Here is a 24319-nt window from a genome sequence, read left to right as displayed (position 1 = left end):
GTTTGTGCCTCAGCTGCTTGAGCCTGGGCTGCTGCAAACCGCAGGACCGGCAGTTGCTGCGCTTGAGGGACGACACCTCTTGTTGTGAAAGCTTTTTCCCTCCTCTGAAGAAGGAAGAGTCATGGTCACAGCCTGGTTTTATTGCTATTATTTCAGTTTATTCTTAGTAACATTAAACTCCGTAATTTACAAACTGGTACCTCGGTTTGTTGACCCCACGGTGTTTACAGCAGCAGTAGCAGTGGGTGGTGTGGTGCCAACCATCCGGCTTCTCTGCTGCTGGTGATTTTTACTAGTTTTCTTCTGGTTAGGCTCCAGTTCATTTCTCCCGCAGTTATTTTTAACTTCCAAATGACACATAATTGGGTCTCTTGGCTTTTCTTTTTTTTTCTTTTTTTTTTTTTTTTTGGCGGGGAATGGGCAGTTAGTGAAAAATGCAATTTTTCTTTCATTTTGTGACTAATCTCATTTCCACTTTGCAAGAGGAGCTGCCTTGGTGGAGTTTTGCGTTTTGTTTGCGTGGGGTTTTTGTGTGTGTGTGTGTGTCTACTTGGCTTTTGAAAGGAGAAGTTTCAAATCTCTTCAGAGAATATCAACACTCCGAGGCTAATGGAGGTCTCCACAGGGTAAAACCCTATTCTCAGCTTTCCATGAAGCTTCACAAAGGCAGAAAGCCAATATATAATCATACTACATAGTAGTGTTATTATGTAGTTTTAAGGAATGCATCTCACACTAAATCCAAATTCTGGTAAAATTGGGATGCTCTTTCCAAGCAGTTAAATTCACTCTACCACAGATATCAGCTGTTTGGCTCTAAGGTTCTTCCAAAATCTTGGTCACTTATTGTTTTTTACTCCTCACCTTTCACCAAGCAAGATGCATTCTTCAAGCTTGATGCTTAAAACTGATTTTTGATCTAAAAATACAAATTCCACTGTTTTTACCACACCTTGCCATTGAGATAAACACACAACTGTTCCGGGATTTTAACATGAGATAAATATCAAATAAGCAAAGTAGGGATAATGAACAAACTAGAAGCACTGTGTTTTTTTTGGAAAGGCACTGAGGCTAAAAAATGCTGTTCACATCAATTCAGCACTGACAGAGCTGGAACGAAAATGACAACAACCGGACTCAGAAATTCCTGTGATTAAACAACTCCTCTGGGGAAGGGCGATGGCAGCCTGGGCCTGCCGATGTGATGACTGACATATGCTAACACTCACTGACAGCCCGGAGTCCAGGATTTGTTGTGATCAGACCTTGAGTCTAAAGGCCAGTTGTGAAGAACAGGTAAGTTTAGTGAGGTTATTTATGGAGATTACCACGCACCTCTCATGTCTAGGGAAAGGGAGAATTCTGTTTTGATTCAGGCAAACATTTTTCACTTCTACGGAACTGATATGGGTAAAATACAGTAAAATTTTGAATACCTTTAAATACACAGCTATGGTAGAACAAATGGAATGTTATGCTCAGTATAGTGTATCTAAACATAAAGCTCTCAGGCACTTTAAGGCTGCAGACCCCAGAATGCCTGTGTATCCTGCCCATCTCATTCCACATCTGTGTCTGTGTGTGCTAGCCATTTCCCTGGCCCTTTGTCTCTCTCTCCTCAATGATACTGCTGCTATGGTGAAAAACAGAACAACAGGATATTGTCCAGTTCAACTCTGTGTGCCAACAGTGACAAAATGTTGTTTTCTCCTCAATTTGTGGATTCTGGTTGCCTTTTGTTAGTCCTGAGCAAGCCCAAACACATTCAGATGTTCTTTAAATTCTTCCAGTTCGTGTGGAAACCTTGAGCCTTGGAGGAGGAAGGTGGTGTCCTGTGCCCCAGCGCAGACATTCCCGTCCTGGAGGATGACACTGACTCATGCAGAGGAAAAGAACAGTTCTGTGTAAAACACAACAGGAAGACATCCAGCAGTGCTGTGTGCCAGGAGGACACCTGCAGCGCTGCCGCAGGGGTGGAAGCGAGCCGCAGGCTGCATGGATAGTGCTGGGAAAACTGCACGGCTGCACAGCTCTGACGCCAAACCAGGGTGCTATTTTTGGTTTCCGTTCTGCTTTTCTGACACCTGTAGGTAAAGCGTGAAGTGCACAGCAGGCTTCTGCGGCATCTTGCAGAGTGAAGGATCTAGGATCACAGTGAGGCATTCTTGCTTAGCACTCAGGATTAATTATAACCCAGGGATATGAACTGTAGATGCGCTGGAGTTGCCAAGACACTCCAGAGGTGGCTGCGTGCCAGTGCTTGAATGAGGAGGTACCACCCTGCCAGGACTCCTGGGAGCAGCAGGTAACACCCAGGTACACTCGGAGCCCCACGGAGCTGGATGGCCAAATGCTGGGGGTACGGTGGGAGGACAGCAGGCGTTGAACTGGGTTTTTTTTTGGGTGGGGATGTTTCTGTATCTAATTTGATGCTCGGCTCAGTCAGTCTGCTTTCAAAACAGGTTATTTGTGTATAGTGACATACTTCATGATTTTCAAGACAATCTTAGCTTTGATACAGTCTCTTTAGCATGAAATAAACCCCCAAAATCTGCAACTAATGTGAAGTGGGTGAAAGCTTTGGCTTCTTTATGTCCTCATGGTTCTGTGAGCCACTGTCCTTTCTTTGCTGCACCCAAACAAGGCATCAGTGGTGATAAAGGCCATTGTGAGAGGATGAAATGAGGTGAAAAATCGTAACTGAGCCAGATAATGAGTTATATTAAGACCATCAAGGATAAATATAGAGTAATTTATGACACATTCTGCAATAATATATCGCATAGGCCGTCTAAAGCTAAGAATGCTTTGAAAGATAAATGGCAGAACTTTAAATGATCTGCTTGAACTGGGAGAAGTGATGAAGTGGAAGAAAACCACTAAGGTGAAAGAAACAGATCTGCTAATTACGTAATTGTGGGCCTACATAAGAAATGCCTGTGAAGGAGAAGTTTACATTGGTTGGTTGTGAAGGCTTCAGTGGGGCCTCAGGAAGATTGAATTGATGAAGCTGTAACTTCTGTTAAGCCGTAATCTTTATCAAAACACCCCACACCTTCTTTATAAATTAACACATTATAATATTGTTTAAATGCTCTGGGGCATGAAGAAGTTGTTATGATAGGCTATTCTATAGCCCTGGGTTTGATTTGGAGGTAGACAGTAGTACTCTTTAACCACTATAAAGTTTTTTATGATGGCTTCAGGGCACTTAAAGTCAGCTTCCTGGTTGTGTTTCCAGTTCAAGAGTGCTGTGTCAATAGTTTTATATGTTCTGGGAAGCTCTAGGCTCTGATGAACAGTTCCTGTTGCTGGTGTACAAAGCTTTTTGCCTTTTTTTTTTTTTTTTTCCCTTTTATGGGCTTTTTTGGAGTTGTAAAAAATCCTTTATTTTGAGCTTTTGTGTATCTACGAAGAGTAACTGTATTAGATGTTAAGAACAAGTCTTTCTTTTGCACTGGTTTGTAAATGTTAAGCATTCAATCTGTTGTGCTTCAAAGCTCTGCTTAAAACCTGATCATAAATTGTTATACAAGACCTAACTTAATTCTAGCATTACTTTTGCTACTCTTCTGTAACGAAATCAGACCTTATACTACTGTCTGCCTGGGAGTATATGTGCGGAGTTCTGAGCCCTGATTCCTGACATGAACATACCGATTTAAAATTTATGCTACTCTTCTGTCCAGGTATGTTTAAGATTTTTAGAGTTTTGTTTAGTCTTCCAAAATGTGTATTGCTCAATAACTGTTACAAGACTTCAGTATATTTTAGTATAAATTTAACTAATACTCTCTTTGCAGGTATTACTCATGTCCTGGGTTCAGCAGTAGCTGAACACGACAACTCATCAGATGCTTTGGGTGATTTTTACCAGTGAATCTGCACAAGGAATTCCTTCCTAAACTTACTTAGGAACTGCATCTTGGTCCTTCTACTGCTTTAACTCCCAGAGAAATAATTGTGCTTAACAAGACCTTACTATCTGCTGAAAATATAATGACTGAATTCCTGTTTTGTTTTAACTGGTGCAATGGTGAACAGCCCCAGCCGGTAGGTAGATGCGCATCCATTATCAGATTTGAAGTTATCTTTCAGTTATGTGGAAAACACTTTCACTGTCATGTTGTTTTAATTAGTTTGAGCTAAGTAACATAAAAGAATAAACCAGACCATGTTTGGCCATGGGAATATTTGCAGTTCTTAGGCCCTGACTTTCCAACATTAAAGAGAGTTTTTTGCTAAAATTCATTTAGCAGTAATAGAAGAGAATTTAACTCTGTTTTACTGCAGGAAGGCTGAAACTTCAGCCCAGTTACCATGAGGAGTCATTAGGGGTCAGTATTCACTGTCTTTTTTTAATCTCAGCTGCTTGTATCTGTCTGAAAGCTGCTCACGTTTGCAGAATAGAGACCTAAGGTACCTTCTTTCTTATAGAAGAGGCGCCGGAGACTGGACCGGAATATGATAGGAGAACCAATGAACTTTGTACACACTGCGCATGTTGGGGCAGGAGAGATGAGTAGTGACTATACATCAGTAAGTGTGCACCTCTTGGATAAGCAGAGATCTCCCCTCAGTAGCCTGTAGAGTAGGTAGCTAATAAACCTCTAGATTATTGAGAGAGAGAAACTGACTTTTACTTTTTTTTTTTCCTTAATAGAATAGCATCAGAACAGAACTGCCCTTTAGTTTGTAAACATAAGATACTGTGGAAAATACATACAGCAAGAAGTGCTAATTTCCCCAGTCTTTACGTATCAGAATCTTTTGAATAAGGATTCTCTGGATGCACTTGATAGTAGGTCCAGATAACACATCACCTTGGAGTCAAAGCTCTGCCAGAGTGATGTAAGAATAAATGGATTTGGGATAACGAGACCCATTTTACGCACTGACTTAAACCAGTATTTAACTGTCCAGGGTTTAGCTGTTATTTTTCCTACCACCACTGGAACCCAGCACTGTAAACATATGGCTCACCTGCCTCTTCAAATCAATGCTTTTATTAGTTGCTCTGGCAACCATACCTTATGAGATGTGTGTTCTAATAAACTTTTTTTTCTAGGCTGTATCAATTCAGGACCACATGAAGTCTAAAGGTGGCTACACAAATGGCACTGCTGCAACTGTTGAGATATAGGAAACCCTGAGAAGGCCACAATCTGCTCTGTCTTATGAGGACCCCCTGGACTGTGCTTTCAGATTCTCTAAAACCTCTTCACCATGGAGTAGGCAGAGTTCTCAAGTTTTAAATAGGCCAGTGCAAGCTTTGGTGTTCTTTGCGTAGTAGCTTCTGAAGGAGTTACTGTAAGTTATCCTTAAAATGGTCTGTCTTGGTAGTGTTGTAGTCGCACCTGTAACTTGTCACTGTGCATGACTTCCTAGCTGTGTCCCAAAAAACTTGCAAAGTTACAAGGTGGGATTGGAAGTCAGGATAAATTGCCTGGGGATTTGGTCTGTGTCTTTTTCTCTCCTCAAGGAATGCCAAGGTTAGTTTAATTGGAAGGTACCACATGCCTGTACTTCTTACATGGGCTAAACTGAATTGCTAAGTGGGATCCTGTAGCCTGTAATATAACTTTAGTGTGGTTTTTAGGTGGCTAACAACCTACTGCATAAATCTACTGAGCTGTACTTTGATATTTTTTTAATGTTTTTTGATGGGAAGCAAACTCTAACATGGGCAGTTAGCTGAGTCTCCAAAACCTGGTGAAACTCCTGCTTTGCTGTGATAACACTTAAGTAGCTAAAAATTGAGGTTTTGCAAACACGCCCACTCTCAACTGAGGCTTAGAAACCAGACGTTTCTCTCAACTACTGGGCTGTCTCCTTTCCATACATGCACTGTATGACATGCATACATACATGCAATGTATGACTGACAGGGCTAATTAATAATAAATTGCCTGTTAATTTCAAGTGGTGCTACAACATGCTCACAACTGTTAGTTTTGCATGATTACTACTGAATTTTAAACTAAACATATCTAAGATCACTCTCTGTTATCTATCTGTAATGATAACTACACAGGACTTTAAGGGATATCTCACTTGTCTTTCTGGCTCCTTGATTTTGAGATTCTTATTTTTCAGATGAACTGATTTTTGTTCTTGCATATAGTTAAACAAAAAGTATGGATTAAGTGATTCAGTCTTGTGAAGGACAAATTGCAGGAGAGTATTAAATGGAAACAGTGTCTTGCAGAGTTCCAGCACTTCATAAATATTTAAATAAACAGCCATAAATATTTAGCTGTTCCCAACCTACAGTTTATTACCTGGCTCTTATTCACCTTTCTATTAAAGGTGACCAAAAGCTGAAGAAGAGCTGGGTTTTTCTTTTACCCAGTCACTGACAACTGTTCTCCAGCTCAAAACTGAGTGATTGCCAGGGCAGAAATTTAAGAAATCTGCTTGCTGTCATGGGATTAACTGAATACCAGTGTTTAAATTGCTGCCATATCAGTTATGGTGGAAGTCAGCAGAACTCTCTCCTTGCTCTAGGCATAAGATCAGTTATGAACTTTTTTCCATCTAAAACCGCACACAGCTGGCAAATCTTTTAACTTGCATGATTCTCTGTGGCTTCTGACACTTCCTAGATCTAGACTGCTGCCTTAGCTGAATTAGTAGGCTGCCTTTTCCGATTATATCAGGGAACCTAAAATAATGAAAGGTAGCTCTGTGTTTCTGTATGCATTCAAAAAACCCCAAAACCCTTCTCAAAGGGCCAAAGAGGGAGAGAGAATGTTACTTTCTGTAGTAGTCAACAGTTAATCATAACATTCTGCAACCACATAAGAGAAATCTAACATCCATGTTTTCCTAGATCCTTACTCTTGAATTGGAATGCATGCCAAATTTTAATACATTTTTAAATTAGCATGAGTTAGCTCTTTTAAGGTCTTTCATACTTCTGTCTTCTAACTTCAGATTTATTCCAAGAGCCTAGTTAAGATACAGAGTTTAAAACGGCTAAATCCTGTATACTGTTGAGGAAGCATAAAGTGGCCAAGTTGTTTGTAAAGAGTAGAGTAAAATTCAGCAGCTATTAAAGTGAGTTCATGCATTCACTGGTCCATGCCTACCCAGCTGTCACAAAAATAGATGGGTTTTGTTAACACTGTAAGAAACCCCACTGAACAGGAATTAGTATTTCCTGAAGACCCATTCAGTACATTTATGATCAGTGGTGTCTGCATAACCAGAAAGAAAGGCATTGGTTATCATATCAGTTTTTCTCTCTTAAAATAAATCAACAGAATTTCGTTATTAAATCCTTATTTACAAAAGAATCCTAGTTCCTGTTATATAAACCAAGTAACACTATCTGATGTAAAACTCACCTGTTTTCATCAGATTCTGTAGTATTATATAGGACCGTATTAAAGTGTCACATCATTAAAAGGAAATGTTTTGCTACTGCATTAACAGTGGCATTACTTTTAAAATCTAACCAAACGTAAAAATATGTCTTATGACTTGGGGGGGTTCCTTTGTTGTATATTTAGAAACCTTCTCTAGCTGTAACCTGTTACATAATTCAGTATAAACCCATCTTGGTTATAACAACTACGTTGAACTATGCACTCACATTCTTTTCATATTGTAGAAAGTCTTGGTCTTCTCTCTGCACTGTAAACCTGTTGGTTAAGTGATGGATCAGCATGGCTTGAGCTTTTATTGCACAAAATAAAATTTCTCCACCAGGGAGCACAATTTTACATCAAGTCTTTTCTGTCTGCTTTATGCAAGATTACTCCATTGTGGGATGCGCCTGTGAGTTTGGTGCATTTTGAGCTTGACTGGAATAAAATACAGTAAATAAGACCAAAGGATTGAACTTTTTAATCTATGTCGTAGGCTGTGAAGACCTTATATCAAGATAATGTGTCAATGAAGCATGGCTACTCTGGCTTGATGGCATTTTATTGTTCCTTTTGGAGGAAAATCACTTGCAAGCAGAGCAGGAACAAGTCTTTTATATGCACAGTTTCAGCACTGCATCTGTTTTCTTCGTTTAAAGAAAAGAAAAATCGGGGTTGGGGGGAGTAACTGTTTTTTGGTTTTATTTTAAGTATTACCTGTCTTATCCTTGATGTCCCTGCCAGGCTTTACTGACTATCCCATAATGCTGCATAAACCTGCAGACAGTATACGGAAAAGGTATTAGATGCTCTAAGTGGTTGGTCTTTGGGCTTCTGCAGACACACTGCCCTTTCTTCATCCACAGTAATTTCAGTGGCACACAAGGCCCTAGTTTCTTACATCAGTAGTTTTCCTGCTGATATCCATGTGGTTACAGTGTATACGTAACCAGTTTCCTAGTCCTGTACAGAAAAGGTCCTCTAGGAACTGGCCTGTTGTTTCTTCAACAGAGCCTTAAACTGTGGAGTTAAACTTACCACTACATGCAGCTCTGAGCAAGTTTTGTACTTTGTTATGTGAAAGCAAAAAGTCTCTTTGTTATTGTTTAATTCTTCATACTCCAGGAAAGGTGGTCTGAGAGGCTCATGGATCTTCAGAACTACAGTTGGGAAACTACAGAAAGATAAGATCCACAAGTGAGGCAGGTTTAGAAGCTGTGGAGAGGTAATCTGGTATATGCTTATGAAGAACTAGCAGAGAGCAGAACGTGCGTGTTGGCGTCTGTTATCTGCAATGCCCAGGAGAGCTTTGTTCATATCAATTAGAAAATACTCCTAACATGTGTGTAATTAGTACATGGAGGAAATTGGGCACTTAAATGCATGACTAAACTGGGACTTTGAGTCAAGAGATTGCCAATATAACCTTAATGAATGGTAGTATCCTTGTCCTGCAATGGCCTACAGAGCTGTTTCCACAAAGTCTGGAGCCACCCAGAAAGCTGGCTTGGGTTGCAGTAGCTGCAGACTGAAGCCACATCTATATTTCGAAGATGAGATGGCTGCTTTTTATGGAACACAAAACAAATAAACCTTGGAGTTAATACAAAATAGCAGTAGTAAAAGGATATTAGCATTCAGTCTGTTATGCTGCCCAAACTCCAGGGAAGTTAACTAGATCCATCTGACATTCAGCTTCCAGGTGCTGGAGCTGAAAGGTCATGAAGGCTTCCGTGCACCTGAGAAGGTTTGAGTGACACTCTCCTGGACTCTCTGCAGGCTGAGAGGCCAGGAGCTCACCGTGGCTACACACTGCCATCAAGACCTTTTCTCCCAATGCCATGTAGAGAAAGGAAATACAAAAGAAAATAGTGAAAGCACTCTGAGTGGGCAGGGACATTACTAGTATGTGTTCTTGTGCCAAAATAGCTCATAACCTGAGGTTCTTGATACTGAAATAGGACTGCTGTCTTCCCCTGGAAACTTACAGATGAGCAAACTCATGTTAAAATAAAATGTGTCCTTTCAGGGAGATTGGGGTGTACAATAACATGGTTTGCTTTGGCCTCTGCACCACCCAAACCTAGCCCTCACTGGCTCATCAAGCATTGCAGTATGGCTACTGAATGCCTTGTGATTGTCCTTGTTCCATATATCCTGTTTCTGCACATCCTATTAATATGGCCAAAATCCTATTGTTTCTGCACATCCTATTAATATGGCCAAAAGCGTAGCTCCAGTGGGAGGAAGTTCTCTTAACATAGTTTTAATCCTGTTTAGGCTGTCCCGTTAGTAACAGATGGACAAGAACAACAACTTTGAGGTGTCTGTTGAGACCTGTACAGTAAATTACTCATGAAACCAAGGCCACAAAGTTGTACTGAAACTACTTTACTCAGTGAGGGTTTGGTTTTGGTTGTGGGGCTTCTTCCCCCCCCTTTTTGGTTATTAAAACAATGTAAATGGGAAGAATATTCTCTTTGTAACAAATTTTAAGTTTCCTCAGATATTTGCATATACATCCAAACTGAACAAAATCAAAGTAGTTATTACTAAGGGCCTACCCTAATTCAGGAGTGGAAAAAAAAAAGAGTTGAATTATGTCTTTTACTGGTTTAATATATATGTTTTAATATATATGTATATATTTGGACCTTCATCTTAAGTAACATGGAAGGAAATAATCCATTCTTTTAAACTGAAATTAGTATGATTGTGCTGGCTTACTGGAAGTGTTTTACAAAAACTTGACTTAAAATCTACATTTAAACTACCAAGAGAGAATTTGGTGTGTTTTTAAGGCTGACATTGGCCTCTAAAGTGGATGACTAATTAATTTTAGATTCTTCATCAAAGAGCTAGAAAAAGTCTTTGGTTACAGGATTAATTTTATATATATATATAAAATAGTGTATTTACATGCATCTGATCTTGCTGGTGCTTAAGACAAACATGTACACTTTACATAACTGACTTGAGCTGAGCCTAAAGGTGAATGAAGACTATACTGATAACCAGTAATTAATCTAATTATTCTCTTCACAGTGAGCTGCCCAAAATGAAGGATTCATAGATCAGGCAAAACAATGGCACTCATTCTAGAGAGAAATCTATTTTTTAAAAATCAATCTAATATATGTAAGTTTGAAAGTCCAGTTTCAATACGAGCTGAAGCTGCATGTTAATGGTGAAAGTAACATCCTTTTAAATGCAATTACCCACATTTACCCTGGCAGTCTCTACCACGAGAAAATATTAAAAACTGACTCAATACCTTTGAGGGTGTGATACAAGCTTGAAAATGTAATTGAGAAGTAAGGCTTATAGTCCTTCGTTAATGCATGCTAATGTGACTTTGCTGCATAATGCCATATGAGGAAGGCTTTCACTAGTTTCTTTCAACTACTTTAAACATCACCTTTGAAAATGCGTTTGAATTGGTTATTCTCTCTGCTGCATAATATCCAGTGAAGTCGGGTATCTCATGCACAGATTGGTATTTACTGGTTTTCATATAAGGCTGTTAGTACATGGGGAAAAGTTGCTAGACATGTGTTTATATTAATAAATAATTCTTAAATACCAGTCTTTCTATATTTTGGATTATTTTATTGCCAGGAAAGACAGGTTCCATGAGGCTGTTGCACATGTCCTCATCTTTGCCATATGTCTCACAGAGACAGCAGGTTCCAGTAACAGTGTTCCCTGTGTCACTTCAATCAAGAGGTTTCACAGCATTATTTTGCTGTCTTGTTCTAAGCTTCAGCCAAAAAGCTGTGAAATATGAAGCTCTGAAAAAAATGGTTTATGGGATGGGATAAAATTTTTTTTTGTTAAACCACTTCCTTTGCCATCTGCTTTTTTCTACTCAACTTCTCCATCACTTCCTAAATTTCTTAGAAATAGATTTAGTATTTGGGACAATGCTTTCTCTTAGTACTTAGAAATTAATTAAACATAGTAATAATTGTTTCATCCTTTTGAAATCTGTGTATTGGTTTATGAACCCCAGATCTCCTCTTTACTGATTTGTATATGACATTACTGTTTATGACCAGATAATTGTCCCTTTTACAATCTTAGACCTTTAAAAATTATGCAGTATGTTTTCTTTTAAATACTAGTGCTGATAGCCACCCTTCCAAATCTGACTTCCTAACAAGGCAATTATTTTCTGTTATGGTATTTTATGCAAATTTAACAGAATTAGACAGTAATTCACAGTTAAGCTAATGGAAGAGCAAATTTGATTGCATAAGGAGATAGAGGGAAAGGAACAGAAAAAGGCAGATGGCCTGGGATGAGTTTACTCAAAAGCCAAGAGGCTGATAAATATGAAAAAAACATAAAGTAGCACTTACTGCAATGAGAGTCAGGAGAACGGCCTTGGAATGGAAGGCCTTTTGATGTCTTTCCTTCTGTGTCAAATTATTTGTGTGTTTATGCAGCAATAAACAGGCAGGGGGAAGGAAAGGATAATAAGGATAATTTAATTAACCCTTTGAAAAGGATGTATAGCATTATTCAAGCGGTTTATTTTCTGTGCTAATGGCTATTTAGCTTCAGTTTCCACTCACTAATGTGCTCATTAAACACCTCTGTTTCTTATTGCTTATGCCTGAGTTGAGTTACAGACTTTATTACACTGATTATGGGTAGAAGCTATATTGCTCATTCCAAATTGAAAGTCTTTGGGCTTTGAGACATTCTTCAGGCTCTGAAGGTCTCAAATGAAGGTGCTGAAATTTGAGACTAAATCATCTGATTTTAGTTTTGGTTACGCAGTAAAGCTAATGGTAAAAATCAGGGGCTACTTAAGTTGCCAATAAAGATGGCCTAAGAAATTTCTACTGATGTCCTGAATATGAGTTGCCCATGTTCTGAACTAACCCTAGGGCTCTTCAATGCAGGTATTTCTAGTGAGAACAGGGCTGCTGGACTGTGGGGTATGTGTTTAATGTAAGAAATGTTTACACAATACCTTTAAACATTCAAAATTCCTTTAAATGAAAGGAAATTGTACCCAGTATTTCTCCTTGGTTGTTTTTTTTTTCTTCTTCTTTTCTTTCTTTTTTTTTCTTTTTTTTTTCCTTTATTTTTCTTTCAGCTGCAGACGTAACAAACTTGCTGTGCTTTGCTGGGGAACACAAGGAGAAGGATTAGTATTTTGTAGGGGAGGACATGGCACTGTGGAACCTGATCCTGTGAGCAGCTCTTGCACTTGCAATTCAGGTTAAATACTTTTTCCATGCCCAAAATACACTGTCATGTACATACTCTCAGCTCTTTACGCATCACAGAATTAATAGATTCATTGATGTAATCTGTATTAATCTGTCATCTAGATCTTGTTAGATTCAGAAGAGACAGTAGTTGGCAGAAAGTGTCATGGTTACTCTAGTAACAGCACCAAAATAGAAACACTCAGATGGACAATGTACTAGCCATTTTTTTAAATACCAGTTCTGCATGGAATATGAATTACTAGCTGTGTCATGCTGTGCCACTATCTTTCACTATTTAAGTACATAAAATTGTTGGGCATACTTTGGCAACCTAGCAAATCTGTAAGATACGTAAGGCTGTTCTGTTGTGGACACAAAGATTGTCACTGGCGGAAAAAAAAAACAACTTGCCTGTTATCATCAAAATATTGATCACAACACTACTTATTTGAAGGTATGTAAATGCTACTCAGATCTTTACCGCAACAGCTTACTGAAAATCTGTCATAGTGCAGTGGGGAATGTTGCCTGTACAAGTTCTACATGGCTTTGTCCTCTAATTCACACAGAGGGAAAACCACGCATGCAGGAACCTCCTTCCTCAGCAGGAATAACTACTAACCACTTAGTTTGTGAGCAACTCCAGCAAGCGGGTTACCCACTGAAGGCTTTCATTTACTGAATCAATTACTTTGATTCACTAACGCTGGGCTGCAGCTCAGCTCCCGCCCTCTTACATCTCCCTTTTCCCTCACACCTCCGCCATCTTGTCTGTGTGTACATCATCTCCTTTCTCCAACGTTTCTTCACCTCTGCCACTCTCCCTGCACGCTGTTCTTGAGGCAGGCCCAGGCCCTTCTGGAGGGACCCGGCAGGGACAGCGTAACCAACGCTTGGGAACCTCCAGTGAAAGATGTTGCACAACTTCCTCAGCTGGTAAATCACGGAGCTGTTTCAGTCCGTCTCCTTCCTGTAAATCATTGCTCTTACATGTGATGCATCACAGCCCTTTCAGTGTTCTCAAAGCCTGGAAGACATCTCTGAAATGCTTTTGTTTTCAAAACGCACAAGGCAACGCCCTCAATCTTTTGTTTTAAGTCACGTTTTGCTGTTTCTTGTACTTTTTGCTCTTGCTGAAGACATACCACTGCCATATCTCTCCTGGCTTTGCATCTCTGCCTGATCACCCAGAAACACTCAGATTTGTCTGAGGCAAAACCGACTGTTTCCTCGTATTTGTAATAGCTGTGAAGGGTTCCAGGCAGCATAAACCTGAAAACCCGCACATCGTGGTGGAAAACCTGACAGGCTGACAAAAAAACCTCAGCGAAAGCACAAGGCAAAAGGAGACCCAGCGGCTGGGTGGGCAGGGCAAGGCCCTTGCTGTCGGCAGAACTGCTCTCAGGCCCCAGCTCTCCTCACTCTAGGTCCCTTCTCTCCCTCCCTGCAACACAGGAGGGTCGGGCAGCTCTTCCCGCGGGCCGCCTCTCCGGGAGCGCCGCCCTGTGGCGGAGGCCAGGAGACCCCGCGCGGAGGCGAAGGGGGGGCCGCGCTGCCGGCTGCGGCGGCAGCAGCAGCAGCATCGGCCGGCCCCCTGTTCGCGGTGGCCGGAAGAGGAAGTGGCGCCTCTCCGGGAGCCGGTGGCGGTGAAAGGCTCCGTGGCGGGCGCGGGGAGCCCGAGCCCAGCCGAGGCCCTTCCCCGAGCGGGTGGCGGCGGCGGCGGCTGAGGAAGATGAGGGCCGTCGGGCTGCTGTGGGCCGTGCTCTGCGGCCTGCTGCTCCCGCCGGTAAGCGGCTGCGCTGCCCGCGCCGTGGCAGGGGCCGGGACCCGGCTGCTGGCCCGGGCGAGTGCGGGGCGGCAGGGGGCCCGCGGGGGGCGGAGGAGCCGGCCGGGCCGCCCGTTTCTTCCCTTCCTCCGCCGGCCGAGGGTTTTCCTCTCTCCGCCTTACTCCTCCGTAACCCCTCACTATAGAGGATCCCCGTGGCTGCAGGCATAGTCGGCGTCGCGCTTGTCTCCCTTGACTGGGCTGGTGTGCGCTCCCGCCTCAGAGCGGTCGGAACCGTGTCCCGGGGTCGTTCCGGGACTCCCGACCCTGGCAAGGGCAAGGCCTCGGTTCCCCCGAACCGGTCCCCTAGGTCCCTGCCTTATCCTCTCAGCCCGGGAGTGCAAGCGGGGCTCAGCCTCGGTCGATTGGTGGGTTTGGATAATGACTCAGGGGTGCCAGCGTAGATAAACGCTGTTCTTTCTGGAGGTATTTAAATTAGGGTGCTGGGGAAGGAGGAGCTCGTGGTTTGTGTATGTCTTGGCTTTTGGCCTGTTCATCTTGAGTGCCATCTTGGTTCCTGTATGGGTTATCTTTGCATCTTCTCCCAGCACACAGGTGTATATTGTCATGGAAATCTGGGCCATTCTGCATCACAGAGTAGTGAAATGGGGAAGCCAGAAACCTGTGTAAGCTGCTTAGGCAGTATGAAATGCATACCTGTATTAAATGCTGCTCCACCAGATTGTTTTGTTGGTGGGATTTTTGTTCTCTTGCTTTTAACGTAATTTTTACCTTGTTTTGGTAGGACAGGATGGAGAGTACATTCCTGCATAGGAAGTCACCCTTGGATATATTCAGCAGTAGGTGCACAGCGCAGTTTGTTGGTGCCTTGAGAATGCCTCTGGATGAAGTAGTGTACATCTGTACAGTGACAGTCTGCGAGTCTTATGTAGCTGTCATTAGTTGTATTGGCGTTTTCTAAAGAGTAGCTTAGGTCTTTAACCTAATGCTTTGCTGCTGCTGACAAGTGAAGGGGCTTCTCTTGTTCTCCTGGAAGACTGCAGGCCCCCTAACTGCCTCCTCCTTTGCCCTAGAAATGCAGGTGTAGTGGTGGTGGTGAGCATGAGACCAGGTCATTGAGCCTCAAGAGCAGTATCCTGAGATGGACGCTATGGGGAGTTATCGCTCAGGACAGTAGTAGGTGTGCAGGGAATGACCACTGCTGTTCTCTGATCATAGATGATGGTTCCCCTGGGTGGCAATTCCCAGAAGGGAGGGAAGGAGGGACAGTGTGCATGTGTTAAAGGGCTGCTGGCAGAGCTACAAAGTGGTGCTTGTTCTGTTCATTGCTAGCTTTCTTCTTACCTTTTTATGTTTCTGTGAGGTTTATCCTCTTGCTACATACAAAATATTTTGTTCTTGTTCTGTACCTTTGATTTTCTTGTATGTCTTACCTAGATGCTAACTGTGATGGATATTGTAAATATAAGCTTGATTTGGTCTCATGTCCACTGATTCATAAAACTTCCAGTATTCTACATGGTGGGGTTACAGTCAGGCTAAATTTATATCCCTGCAGTAACAGGGATGTGTTGGGAAAAATAAGGATGAAGAGAGTATGAGATGTCTTCTTCTCTATCAACTGTAAGGAAATATACAAGAAAAATGTGAGGATGGTAAAGTAAGGAAGTCTGATGAGGGAACCACCTGTCACAAATAGGAAGAAATCTGTTTGGGCATCATCTGAACCTGAAGTGAGAAATAATGATGCTCCTTTAGGGAAGGGCAGCCTGTACTCCACAACGGAATGTTTTTATGTTGGAGCAAGTCAGCCTATGGAAATGGGTTAATTTTTTTGAAGAGCAGTTTTGTGGACACTCTTGGTCTTCTGCTTAAAAAAGAAGATTGAAAATGTGCTCAGTAAGAAATGTTTACTTTGCATGTATGCTGAGAGGAGGGTTTGTTTTGTACTGTTCAGTGGCACAGCTGACTGCAAAGCTGTGTACCCAAACTAGTAGCTCTTGTCTGTTGTGAAAGAAGGGTACAGAAGCAATTAGAAAATAATAGAAGTTCAGCTGGATGCAACAGCTTTTTAGTGGGGATGTTCCAAGTGGGTGTAGCATGTAGCATTTCTTTTCAGTTTAGGTTCTAAATGCTGTCTTTAAAGCCTAGCAGCAAATCATGAGTGTAAACGTCATGCTCTGGTCCTCCATCCCCCACCTTGTGAGGAAGAATTGTGTTCCCTGATTCATCACAGAGCAGGGAAGTGTGCCAAACAAAACATGCGTGTCAAATAAACGAGTAATCGCTCCTCTTAGGTAGACTTACACTTGTGTAGCATTAACACTTGATTTCCTGGAAAATCCAGAAAGCAGTTATTCTACTTTGTGAAGCAGAAAGAGTTGTTAATGGATGGAAGCATCTTGGGTTTGCACCTGCTGGAAGTCTTTATTGCTTTTAATTTACCATTAGTTTGCACTTCTTAGGTGAAAGCACTTAAGAGGGAAGCTTGATAATTTTTGTGCTGATCATAAATCATGGAGCAACTTACTGGAGCTGATAGCTGAAGAGCTGTTACATGTTAAACAGTTAATGTGCTCAGGCCCTTTGACACAGTTCTCCCAGCAGATGTTCATGCGCTGTGACCAATATAATGGATTCCTCTGAAGAAGGTTTTTTGCTATTCAAGCCAGGCAGACATAAACCTCTGAAACAATACCATCACATGTTTTTCTTTCATTTGTGGTTCTCACTTGCTGCAGAATACTGATACACTAGCTGGAGGAGAAATGCCTCTATAGCACTGTTAATGATTAGTGTTGTATATCTGACAAATATTTGGGCTTTCCCCCCTTGCCCCTGCTTACTTCAAGCTTATATCTCAGTGCTCTTTCAGACAACTCGGAACTTACAAAATCATTTTTAATTAAATATATTGGTACTTCCTGATATGGAGGTCAGTTTCTGTCTCAAGAAGAACTGTCAAAATGAGATCATCTCCCAGTTTTCTTAAGGTGACACTGCTTTGAGATACAAATGATGCTTCTTTGTTTTTACTACTTAGACGTTTAATCCTTAGTTTGTTAATTTATCCACTGAGATACCTGACCTTTATTAGCATACTAATGCTTGGGGAGAACTCTATATCCCTAAAATTATCAGAAATTTTATATAATTTGTATATTTTATATAATTTGTATATTTTGTATATTTTATATAATTTGTATTAGTAACAAAAAATTAATGTGAGAGAGTAATCTTAATAGACACCAGTATTTCCCTAACTACACAAATTCTTCCTAAATTACAGTAGTTGATATCTTTGTGTTTACAGTTGTTTGCTAAAAAGTAGTCTAGGATTTGCTAAACAATACCTTTATTAGTAGGGGAATTCTAGAGTCTCCAAGGAGGGAAGAACTTCAATCCACTTTTACTGTTTTAATTGCTTTCTATATAAAGCTTTGCACTTAGCAAGTAAAGGATACAGAATCTGAAATAATTTGCTTGGGTTTCTTGATGGTATTCTACTTGGTGACGTGAACTATGCATGTAAAAAATACAGTGTATTTGAAATGAGGATAAGCAGCATTATACAGTGAATAGGTTCTTACTTTTCTCCTAATAGCCTTTTAGAAGAATGCCTGTATACTGATATTCTGAAGTTTGTTTAATGCAAAACACTCTGGTTTATTGCAGGTAACTGCAGATGAGGGGATCCTGCATGCTTCTGGAAGCGGTGTACCTCCAGTAACAAAGGATTACTGCATAATTTACAATTCCAATTGGGTATCTCTTCCGAACAGCCTGGACAATGCTGTAAGTAGTTTATAATCATACTCCCTGAGAAAATTAAAACACAATGAATTTGGGTCAGCTATAGCTGGTCTTCAGAATTCTGAGTTAAATAAATGCTACACTGTTTATTTACCATTTTGAGTTATGTATTAATGTCCCTATCCTACCCCTAAATTTATAGGGAAATTTTCTATACTTTGAAAAGTCAGCTTCTGAAGTTTACAGAAGTGATATTCTCTCTGTGTTAGAACAGGTTTTAAATATGTTTACATATTCATCTGATGCTGTTTGTTTGTTTTCAGGCATTACCAGTATGTCTAAGTTTTAGATTTGGGAGTAAAACTTCTGTTTATTTGTTTACAAAAAAGTAAACTTGTGAAACAGATTTCTTACAATGATTCATCAGTTTGATGTTTTAATTGTCTTGAAACCATATGGTGGAATGGGAGATTATCTGGAATGTTTTATCAGGCCATATTTTCTGAGTGTGTGTCTTTGAGCCAGACTAGGGTGTGAGGCAAAACCAAATGTTCTTCAGGCATTCTTTGTATAAACAGGAAATATTTTGTGCTTGGAAGTGATTAAGGTGATCTTCTCTGCCTTCTCTCCTGTCATTCATTAGCAGGTTCACTCAATGTAAAACAGTAATAATAATTCGTCTGCTGTCCCAAACATCTTTGCTGTGCTACTTTGGCTACTGGGAAGTCTTCCCTAACTTAAGAAACTGACAGTAATTTTAAAATAATTGCCAGTATGAAACTGAACTTTGAAATAAAAATAGAAATCCTTTTTAGTTATAATAAATAATATGTTCCTAGGGTCCCCAGCTGTTTTTGAATCAGTATTACACTTCAGAACTCCGGTTATGTTGTATATGTTAGTGTTCATTTGGCTTGTGAAGCCTGGAAGTAACAGAGTGTACACTGGATTCCCCAAAACTACAAGCAGGGATAAGAAACCAGTTTCTTATGTTTAAATTTCAGCAACAACTGCTATGAAATTGTGTTTAGAAACATCCAGGTATTTCAGCTATATGCTGCTCTGAATGTCCCTCAGTATTGCAGGCTGCAGAAACTGTTGCTCTGATTTTATATTCTTGAATTAATGATTTCATTTTGCTGTCTCCTTCAGGCAGGCCTTAAATTAAGGAGCATCGTAACATAGTCTTCTACATATCCTGTTTTCATCATGTTCCTTTTCTCCCTTTTCTCCACAGACTTTCAGGGCTTTAGAAAACCTGACTTCTACAGTACTCTGCAGTTCATCTGAAGTTCCTTCTGGTATAATGAAGGACAAAGCAGTTGTAGTGATGAGAGGAAACTGCACTTTTTTGGAGAAAGCAAGAATCGCACAAAATTTAGGTGCTAAAATGCTGTTGATTGCCAGTAAATCTAGGCTGGTAAGTTGCAACATACAGTTTTCTTCTCTAGTGAAATAGTGTCTTATCTAGTTGGTCCAGGGCAGGGCTAGTTGACAGAAACCCCAAAAGCAGAGGACGCAGCATGAGTGGTTAACCTTCCTCACAGAGTGCTGTGCTCATGTGGCCGTTGCTCCTGAAACTGAGAGGGTCATTCAAGTTAGTTCTGTGCAACACTGTGTTATATTATCTCAAAGTATCTCCAGCTGAATTGTATTTTTAATCTGTTCCTTGTGTCTTTAATCATGTTCCTGAATGCTTGTCTTTATCCTTGATTTTAGTGTACTCTGAACTCCCTGTAATTTTGGGTGATGCTGTTTTAGACACGTGAGACAAAAATAAGCTAGGAAAATGTAATCCAAAATTGGAAATGCAAAAAAGCATTTTGAAAGATCTTTATGGATAATTCTGTTGCTTTTTTCTGTTTTACAGCTGCAGCGTGTTTGTACAAATATTTACAATTTATGAATTTGTGTGATTATAATGAAAAGTTAATCTTGTTTCAAAGCATAGAGAATAAAACCAGAGTTTTGGTTATCCTTTGTAATACTATAAAAGCACAAGATTTTTTTAAGAACTCTGAGTCGAGGTGTGTTAGTAGTATCACCAGTTTTGATTTAAATACATCAGTCTTATTAACCTTTTGCAAAAGGTGATGAATAAGCTCTTTTTTTTTGTTTGTTTGTTTTTTTCTTCCTACGAATACACTGAAATTTAAAGGATAATTTACTTTTAGGGATCTAACCTGCTTTGCAAATAGGCTCAAGATACTTATCACCGACACTTTCTCTTTTAGTCTCCTCTTTCAGATAATAGGACTGATTTTGAAGATGTGACTCTTCCAGTGGCTCTTATAAGATATAGTGACATAGTAGATATGCAGCTGGTAAGTAGTATACCTTCAGAATGTTATGGTTTACATAAACTTGTTTATTCAAAAACCTAAAATAATGTCAGGTATGGATGTCTGCCTGATTTGAATGTGCATAGAACCTGCTTTCAGTTCACAGAAGAGGATGGCTATTAAGTCGTGGAATTGCTAGTCTTCCTAATTCAGGTTAATCTGAGAGAATGGTTAATTAGAGCACTAAGAATGGGAAACATTATACTTAACTGGAGGATGGGTAAGCTTGGAAGTCTTAGCACAGAACCCAGAACAGTTGAGCTTGTATCTACTGGCATGGTATCTGTGAGGCAATTATTATCTTATCAAGTTGGATCTTGAGGAAGGTGTGAGGTTTTTTTGTCTTTGCCAGATGATGAGCTCGCTCTCTATATAGCATGACAGCATCTGTTATGGAACAGTAGAGTGTGAGTTTCTGCTGATGAGTTTATGATGTGATGCCAAAGGTGTCATTAAAATGTGTCAATTATGGTATCTTCTTTGCTTTATAAGCAGGGGAGTTTGATTTCATTGACATATAATATTAGGATACAGAATATTGCAGAGGGTTCTTTTAAAACAAAGTATCCTTTCTTCAGTGTGGCTTTTTCTGTTGTTATTTTGTTTTGTTGTTTATTTGGTGTTAAGTAGCTTTGCTAGCAGGAGTTGCACTGCATGTGTTTTTCAGTGAATAGCAGAGGCTAGCACTAACCTGTATAGTCTTAGCTTCTTGGATTGAATTTGCAAGCTTACTTCACCATTTCTGCTCTTAATCTTCAGAGCTGCCATGGAAGGTTGTCTTAGGTAAGTATGCAACCTGAAACCATGCCTAGACATAGAGGAGTTTGGTTGTTTACTGCCTGTTCCCATTAAAGATTTGCTCTTGCCAAGCATTGACATGACTGAAGGTTTGTGATGATTGTCCTTACTCTGACATAGTCTTGATGCATACTGTGTTTTGGTTCAGGTTGTCTTCTGTTTTCAGATTTGTTCCTTCAAGTAAGACAAGTGTTGTTTGTTTAGTTGAGTGGTTTTAAGATATGCCCTACTAACATGAAGGGACCTCGGGCAAGGTTAGATCCCTAATTTGTTCTGAATCATCTCTGTACCAGGTTACTGCTTAGTGCTGCTTGGAGTAATGTCATATAGAATCACTTATGTATAACTGGAGTAATTCACCAAAGCAACTTCGCTAGCAGATTAGTGTGCCACGTGGTGTCTCATACTGCTGTTCAGTCATAGAATTTGGTTTTGTCTTATAACGAGACTGCCTTTGTAAAAGTAATGAGGAACATAGCATAGACCACAAGTGATCCTTTCGTAGTTCTGATGGCGTTTTTTCCAAAGCCTTCTGTCATGTCACTGGCAGCTGTTGTTTTGAACGATACATCCTGCTAAGAAGCTGGCAGCCATTGTACTCTTTCCACTACAGTTGTATGTCTGTTTTAACTCTTTCCAAGGCTTCCAGTTTTCTCCTTTTATTTAGAAGAGACAGCACAAGTCTGAGGGTAGCTACTTCGTGTAAGCATTCTTTCTACTTTTTCTTACAAGACTTCATCTCTGTTAGCTTTCAGCATTTGAATCAGGTATGAGTCTTGATAGCAATAGCAGAGTGTTACCAACCTTCTAGTGAGTGGATAGCTTTCTTTCTTAACTTACCTGATGTACTTGATTCTAGTGCTCCTTGTGAAAGTTGAGACTTTGCAAGTTCTTAGTGAAGAGCAGAGTAATAGGACCAAAAGGAAACAATCACGCTAGATTCTAATGTGAATTAGATCTTATAAGGCTTATGAAACTTAAATGAAAAGCTGTATTAAGACATGCTGGAATCAAATACTAAAAACGGATAAGCCTTCAGGTTTCTGGGGGAAGGGAGGTTGGTGTTTTTTTGTGTCTGTGCTTTGTTTTGTTTGGGGTTTTGGTTTGTTTCTTTTTTTACATATAGGATGCTGTAATTTGAATAGGTTTTTTTTCCTTTAATGTTATTTTCCACTTGATACAACTGCAATGTTTCATTAGAATTTAATCTTCTTTCTTGTTTTCTGAACTTCCAGAACTTCAGGCAAAGGAATGATTCTGACTTCTTTAGCCTGCTGTAAGGTTAATATATGTAATTAGACAATTCGGATACTGAAATAAATCTGCTTTCTTCACATTTGGCCAGTGTATTCCACTACACTACTCAGCTTCCCATTCAGTCTCTCCACTGCCAGTTTGATCTTCCTGTAGCCAAACCTGCCTCGCACGTTCATCTGCTCTCTGCATTTATCCCACATGCAGGCTGTTAACAAATCTGTTCTTCTGCTGCATCTCAAAAGACTATTTTCACCGCATGATTGCTGTAGATGCTTTGATGTACTTTGACTACAACAGCAAGCCTTTCTTCCCTACCACTTTCCATTTCCTCTCAAATTATCATTCTTTCTTTGTGTTTTTTATATCTCACCTTTCAGTCAAATGAAAGCATCTTAGTTTTGCTTTCAAGATTTTGGTACAATTAGGTATCAGTTATGTCTCTGCATGCTTTCCCATCTCCAGTGTCCTTCAGCTGACTTTTTATTTGGGTCTTAAATTTTTGAAGCAGTGTGAAATTGCTCTGTTTTCTTTTGAATCCATTTCAAATCATGCTTGTGTAAAGCTGTTAATAAGTAACTTTCTGCCACCTTGAGTTTTCACTGTGTCCTGTCTGAAGCATTGTGCCTATATCTGAACTGTGACTTTTGTGGTTTCAAGAGGTAAAGTAAACCTCTGCTGATACCTCAGCAGACCTGTGAGTCTGTGTTTCAAGTTGATTGACTTGGATATGCTTTCCTGCAGAGCAGACATCTTTGATAGTATTTGGTATATTTTGGGGATGAGAAGCATTTGAGCTAGAGGCACAACTACTCAGAAGTGTCAAAAGAATGAAAAGAAGTGCCATTTTGTTGTGTGGTATCTACGTTTCCACAGCAGTAGTAATAAGGTTGTTTTCAAACCTGACCATCCTGAAAGGTAGCATGGAAAGCATTGCTTCTTTACAATGACCAGGGAAAATATATGAGCTGTCTTGTGCAGTATGTTGAAAATTTGCTTTCAGCATTTTATTGATTAAGAGGAAGAACTCATGCTGTGCATCTTGTTGAAAATAAGCCATGTAATTTCTTTGTTGTCCTTACAAACCAACTTGCGTGTTGTTTTTCAGGCACTTGGAAATGAAGTTAATGTGACCCTGTATTCACCACCTTTGCCAGAGTTTGATTACAGTATGGTTGTCATCTTCCTAATTGCCGTGTTTACAGTGGCACTAGGAGGCTACTGGAGTGGAGTAGCAGAACTGTAAGTTTGTTAAATGAAGCTGCTTAAATCATGTGGACTACAGATTTTGTGGAAACTGTCACTGTGTTCAGTGAGTAATTATGTTCTTTTAGGTTGGTAGTTAACAAATTAGAAAATCTAGGTCTGAGCTGCTTTGTCATGAAATGCTTGAGCACTGCAACATCTGAAAAATCTCCAGAGGTCTTTAAGGAACCTTAGTAGTAGATTGTCAGAGTCCCTGAGGGATAATGCAACTCTTGGGAGGAGGAATGAGTTAACATTTTGGCAAGTTACCAAATACCCTATAATTAACATCATAATATTGCAATATCCATGATAGAAAGTAGATATTTTAATGATACCTTTAATTGCATGCATGTAGTGTCTGAATTTTCAGAGATCCTTACAACTGCTTCATCCCAGCTGGCTGTGCAGCACCCTCTGGGATGTCTCGGCGCCTCATTCCTGTCACTAGGAGCATTGGGGAATGTGGTTTGGTTGTGTTTGGGTGGCTCCAGATAGTTAAAGTCCAGCTGGGCTTATCTGCTTCGGCTTCCTGTTATCTGG

At 40.2% G+C, this 24319-nt stretch overlaps 2 protein-coding genes and 1 long non-coding RNA gene across 8 annotated transcripts in view; all 3 read left to right on the top strand.

Moving 5' to 3' along the window:
* The first annotated feature begins 3824 nt into the window (after nt 1-3824).
* On the top strand, nt 3825-5640 carry LOC133265687 (CDC42 small effector protein 2-B-like). The gene is made up of 3 exons (XM_061446402.1): nt 3825-4056; nt 4441-4542; nt 5072-5640. Exons 1-3 carry the CDS (start codon nt 4003-4005, stop codon nt 5144-5146), a joined length of 231 nt encoding a protein of 76 aa, XP_061302386.1. The 5' UTR covers nt 3825-4002; the 3' UTR covers nt 5147-5640.
* Nucleotides 5641-9601: 3961 nt separating this feature from the next.
* Nucleotides 9602-10958, top strand: LOC133265686 (uncharacterized). The gene is made up of 2 exons (XR_009742075.1): nt 9602-9771; nt 10423-10958. It is a non-coding gene; the product is annotated as an uncharacterized LOC133265686 (long non-coding RNA).
* Nucleotides 10959-14198: 3240 nt separating this feature from the next.
* Nucleotides 14199-24319, top strand: part of SPPL2A (signal peptide peptidase like 2A) — a 28212-nt gene continuing 18091 nt past the window's right edge. For 3 of the 6 annotated variants that reach the window (XM_061446880.1, XM_061446878.1, XM_061446879.1), the window contains exons 1-5: nt 14199-14384; nt 18060-18179; nt 19375-19557; nt 20372-20461; nt 23640-23773. In XM_061446880.1, the coding sequence (XP_061302864.1) occupies nt 14331-14384; nt 18060-18179; nt 19375-19557; nt 20372-20461; nt 23640-23773 (581 nt within the window). In that variant the 5' untranslated portion in view covers nt 14199-14330. Of the gene's footprint in view, nt 14385-15159; nt 15298-18059; nt 18180-19374; nt 19558-20371; nt 20462-23639; nt 23774-24319 lie in introns of those variants that run through there. The other 3 variants (XM_061446877.1, XM_061446875.1, XM_061446876.1) reach the window with 1 other exon arrangement.

This window comes from Pezoporus flaviventris, unplaced genomic scaffold, assembly GCF_033815535.1.
Source record: "Pezoporus flaviventris isolate CSIRO_AGI_PZ_B2104156 unplaced genomic scaffold, CSIRO_AGI_Pfla_v1 ptg000006l, whole genome shotgun sequence".
Classification (NCBI taxonomy): Eukaryota; Metazoa; Chordata; class Aves; order Psittaciformes; family Psittacidae; genus Pezoporus; species Pezoporus flaviventris.
The sequence above is the reverse complement of the archived record's forward strand: the minus strand, read 5'-3'. Positions and strand labels throughout refer to the sequence as shown.

Coding starts and splice junctions, on each gene's coding strand:
- LOC133265687 (XM_061446402.1), top strand. CDS start 4,003: ATGACTGAATTCCTGTTTTGTTTTAACTGGTGCAATGGTGAACAGCCC. Junction 4,057..4,440: donor ATGGTGAACAGCCCCAGCCG/GTAGGTAGATGC, acceptor TCTTTCTTATAG/AAGAGGCGCCGGAGACTGGA. Junction 4,543..5,071: donor TGAGTAGTGACTATACATCA/GTAAGTGTGCAC, acceptor TTTTTTTTCTAG/GCTGTATCAATTCAGGACCA.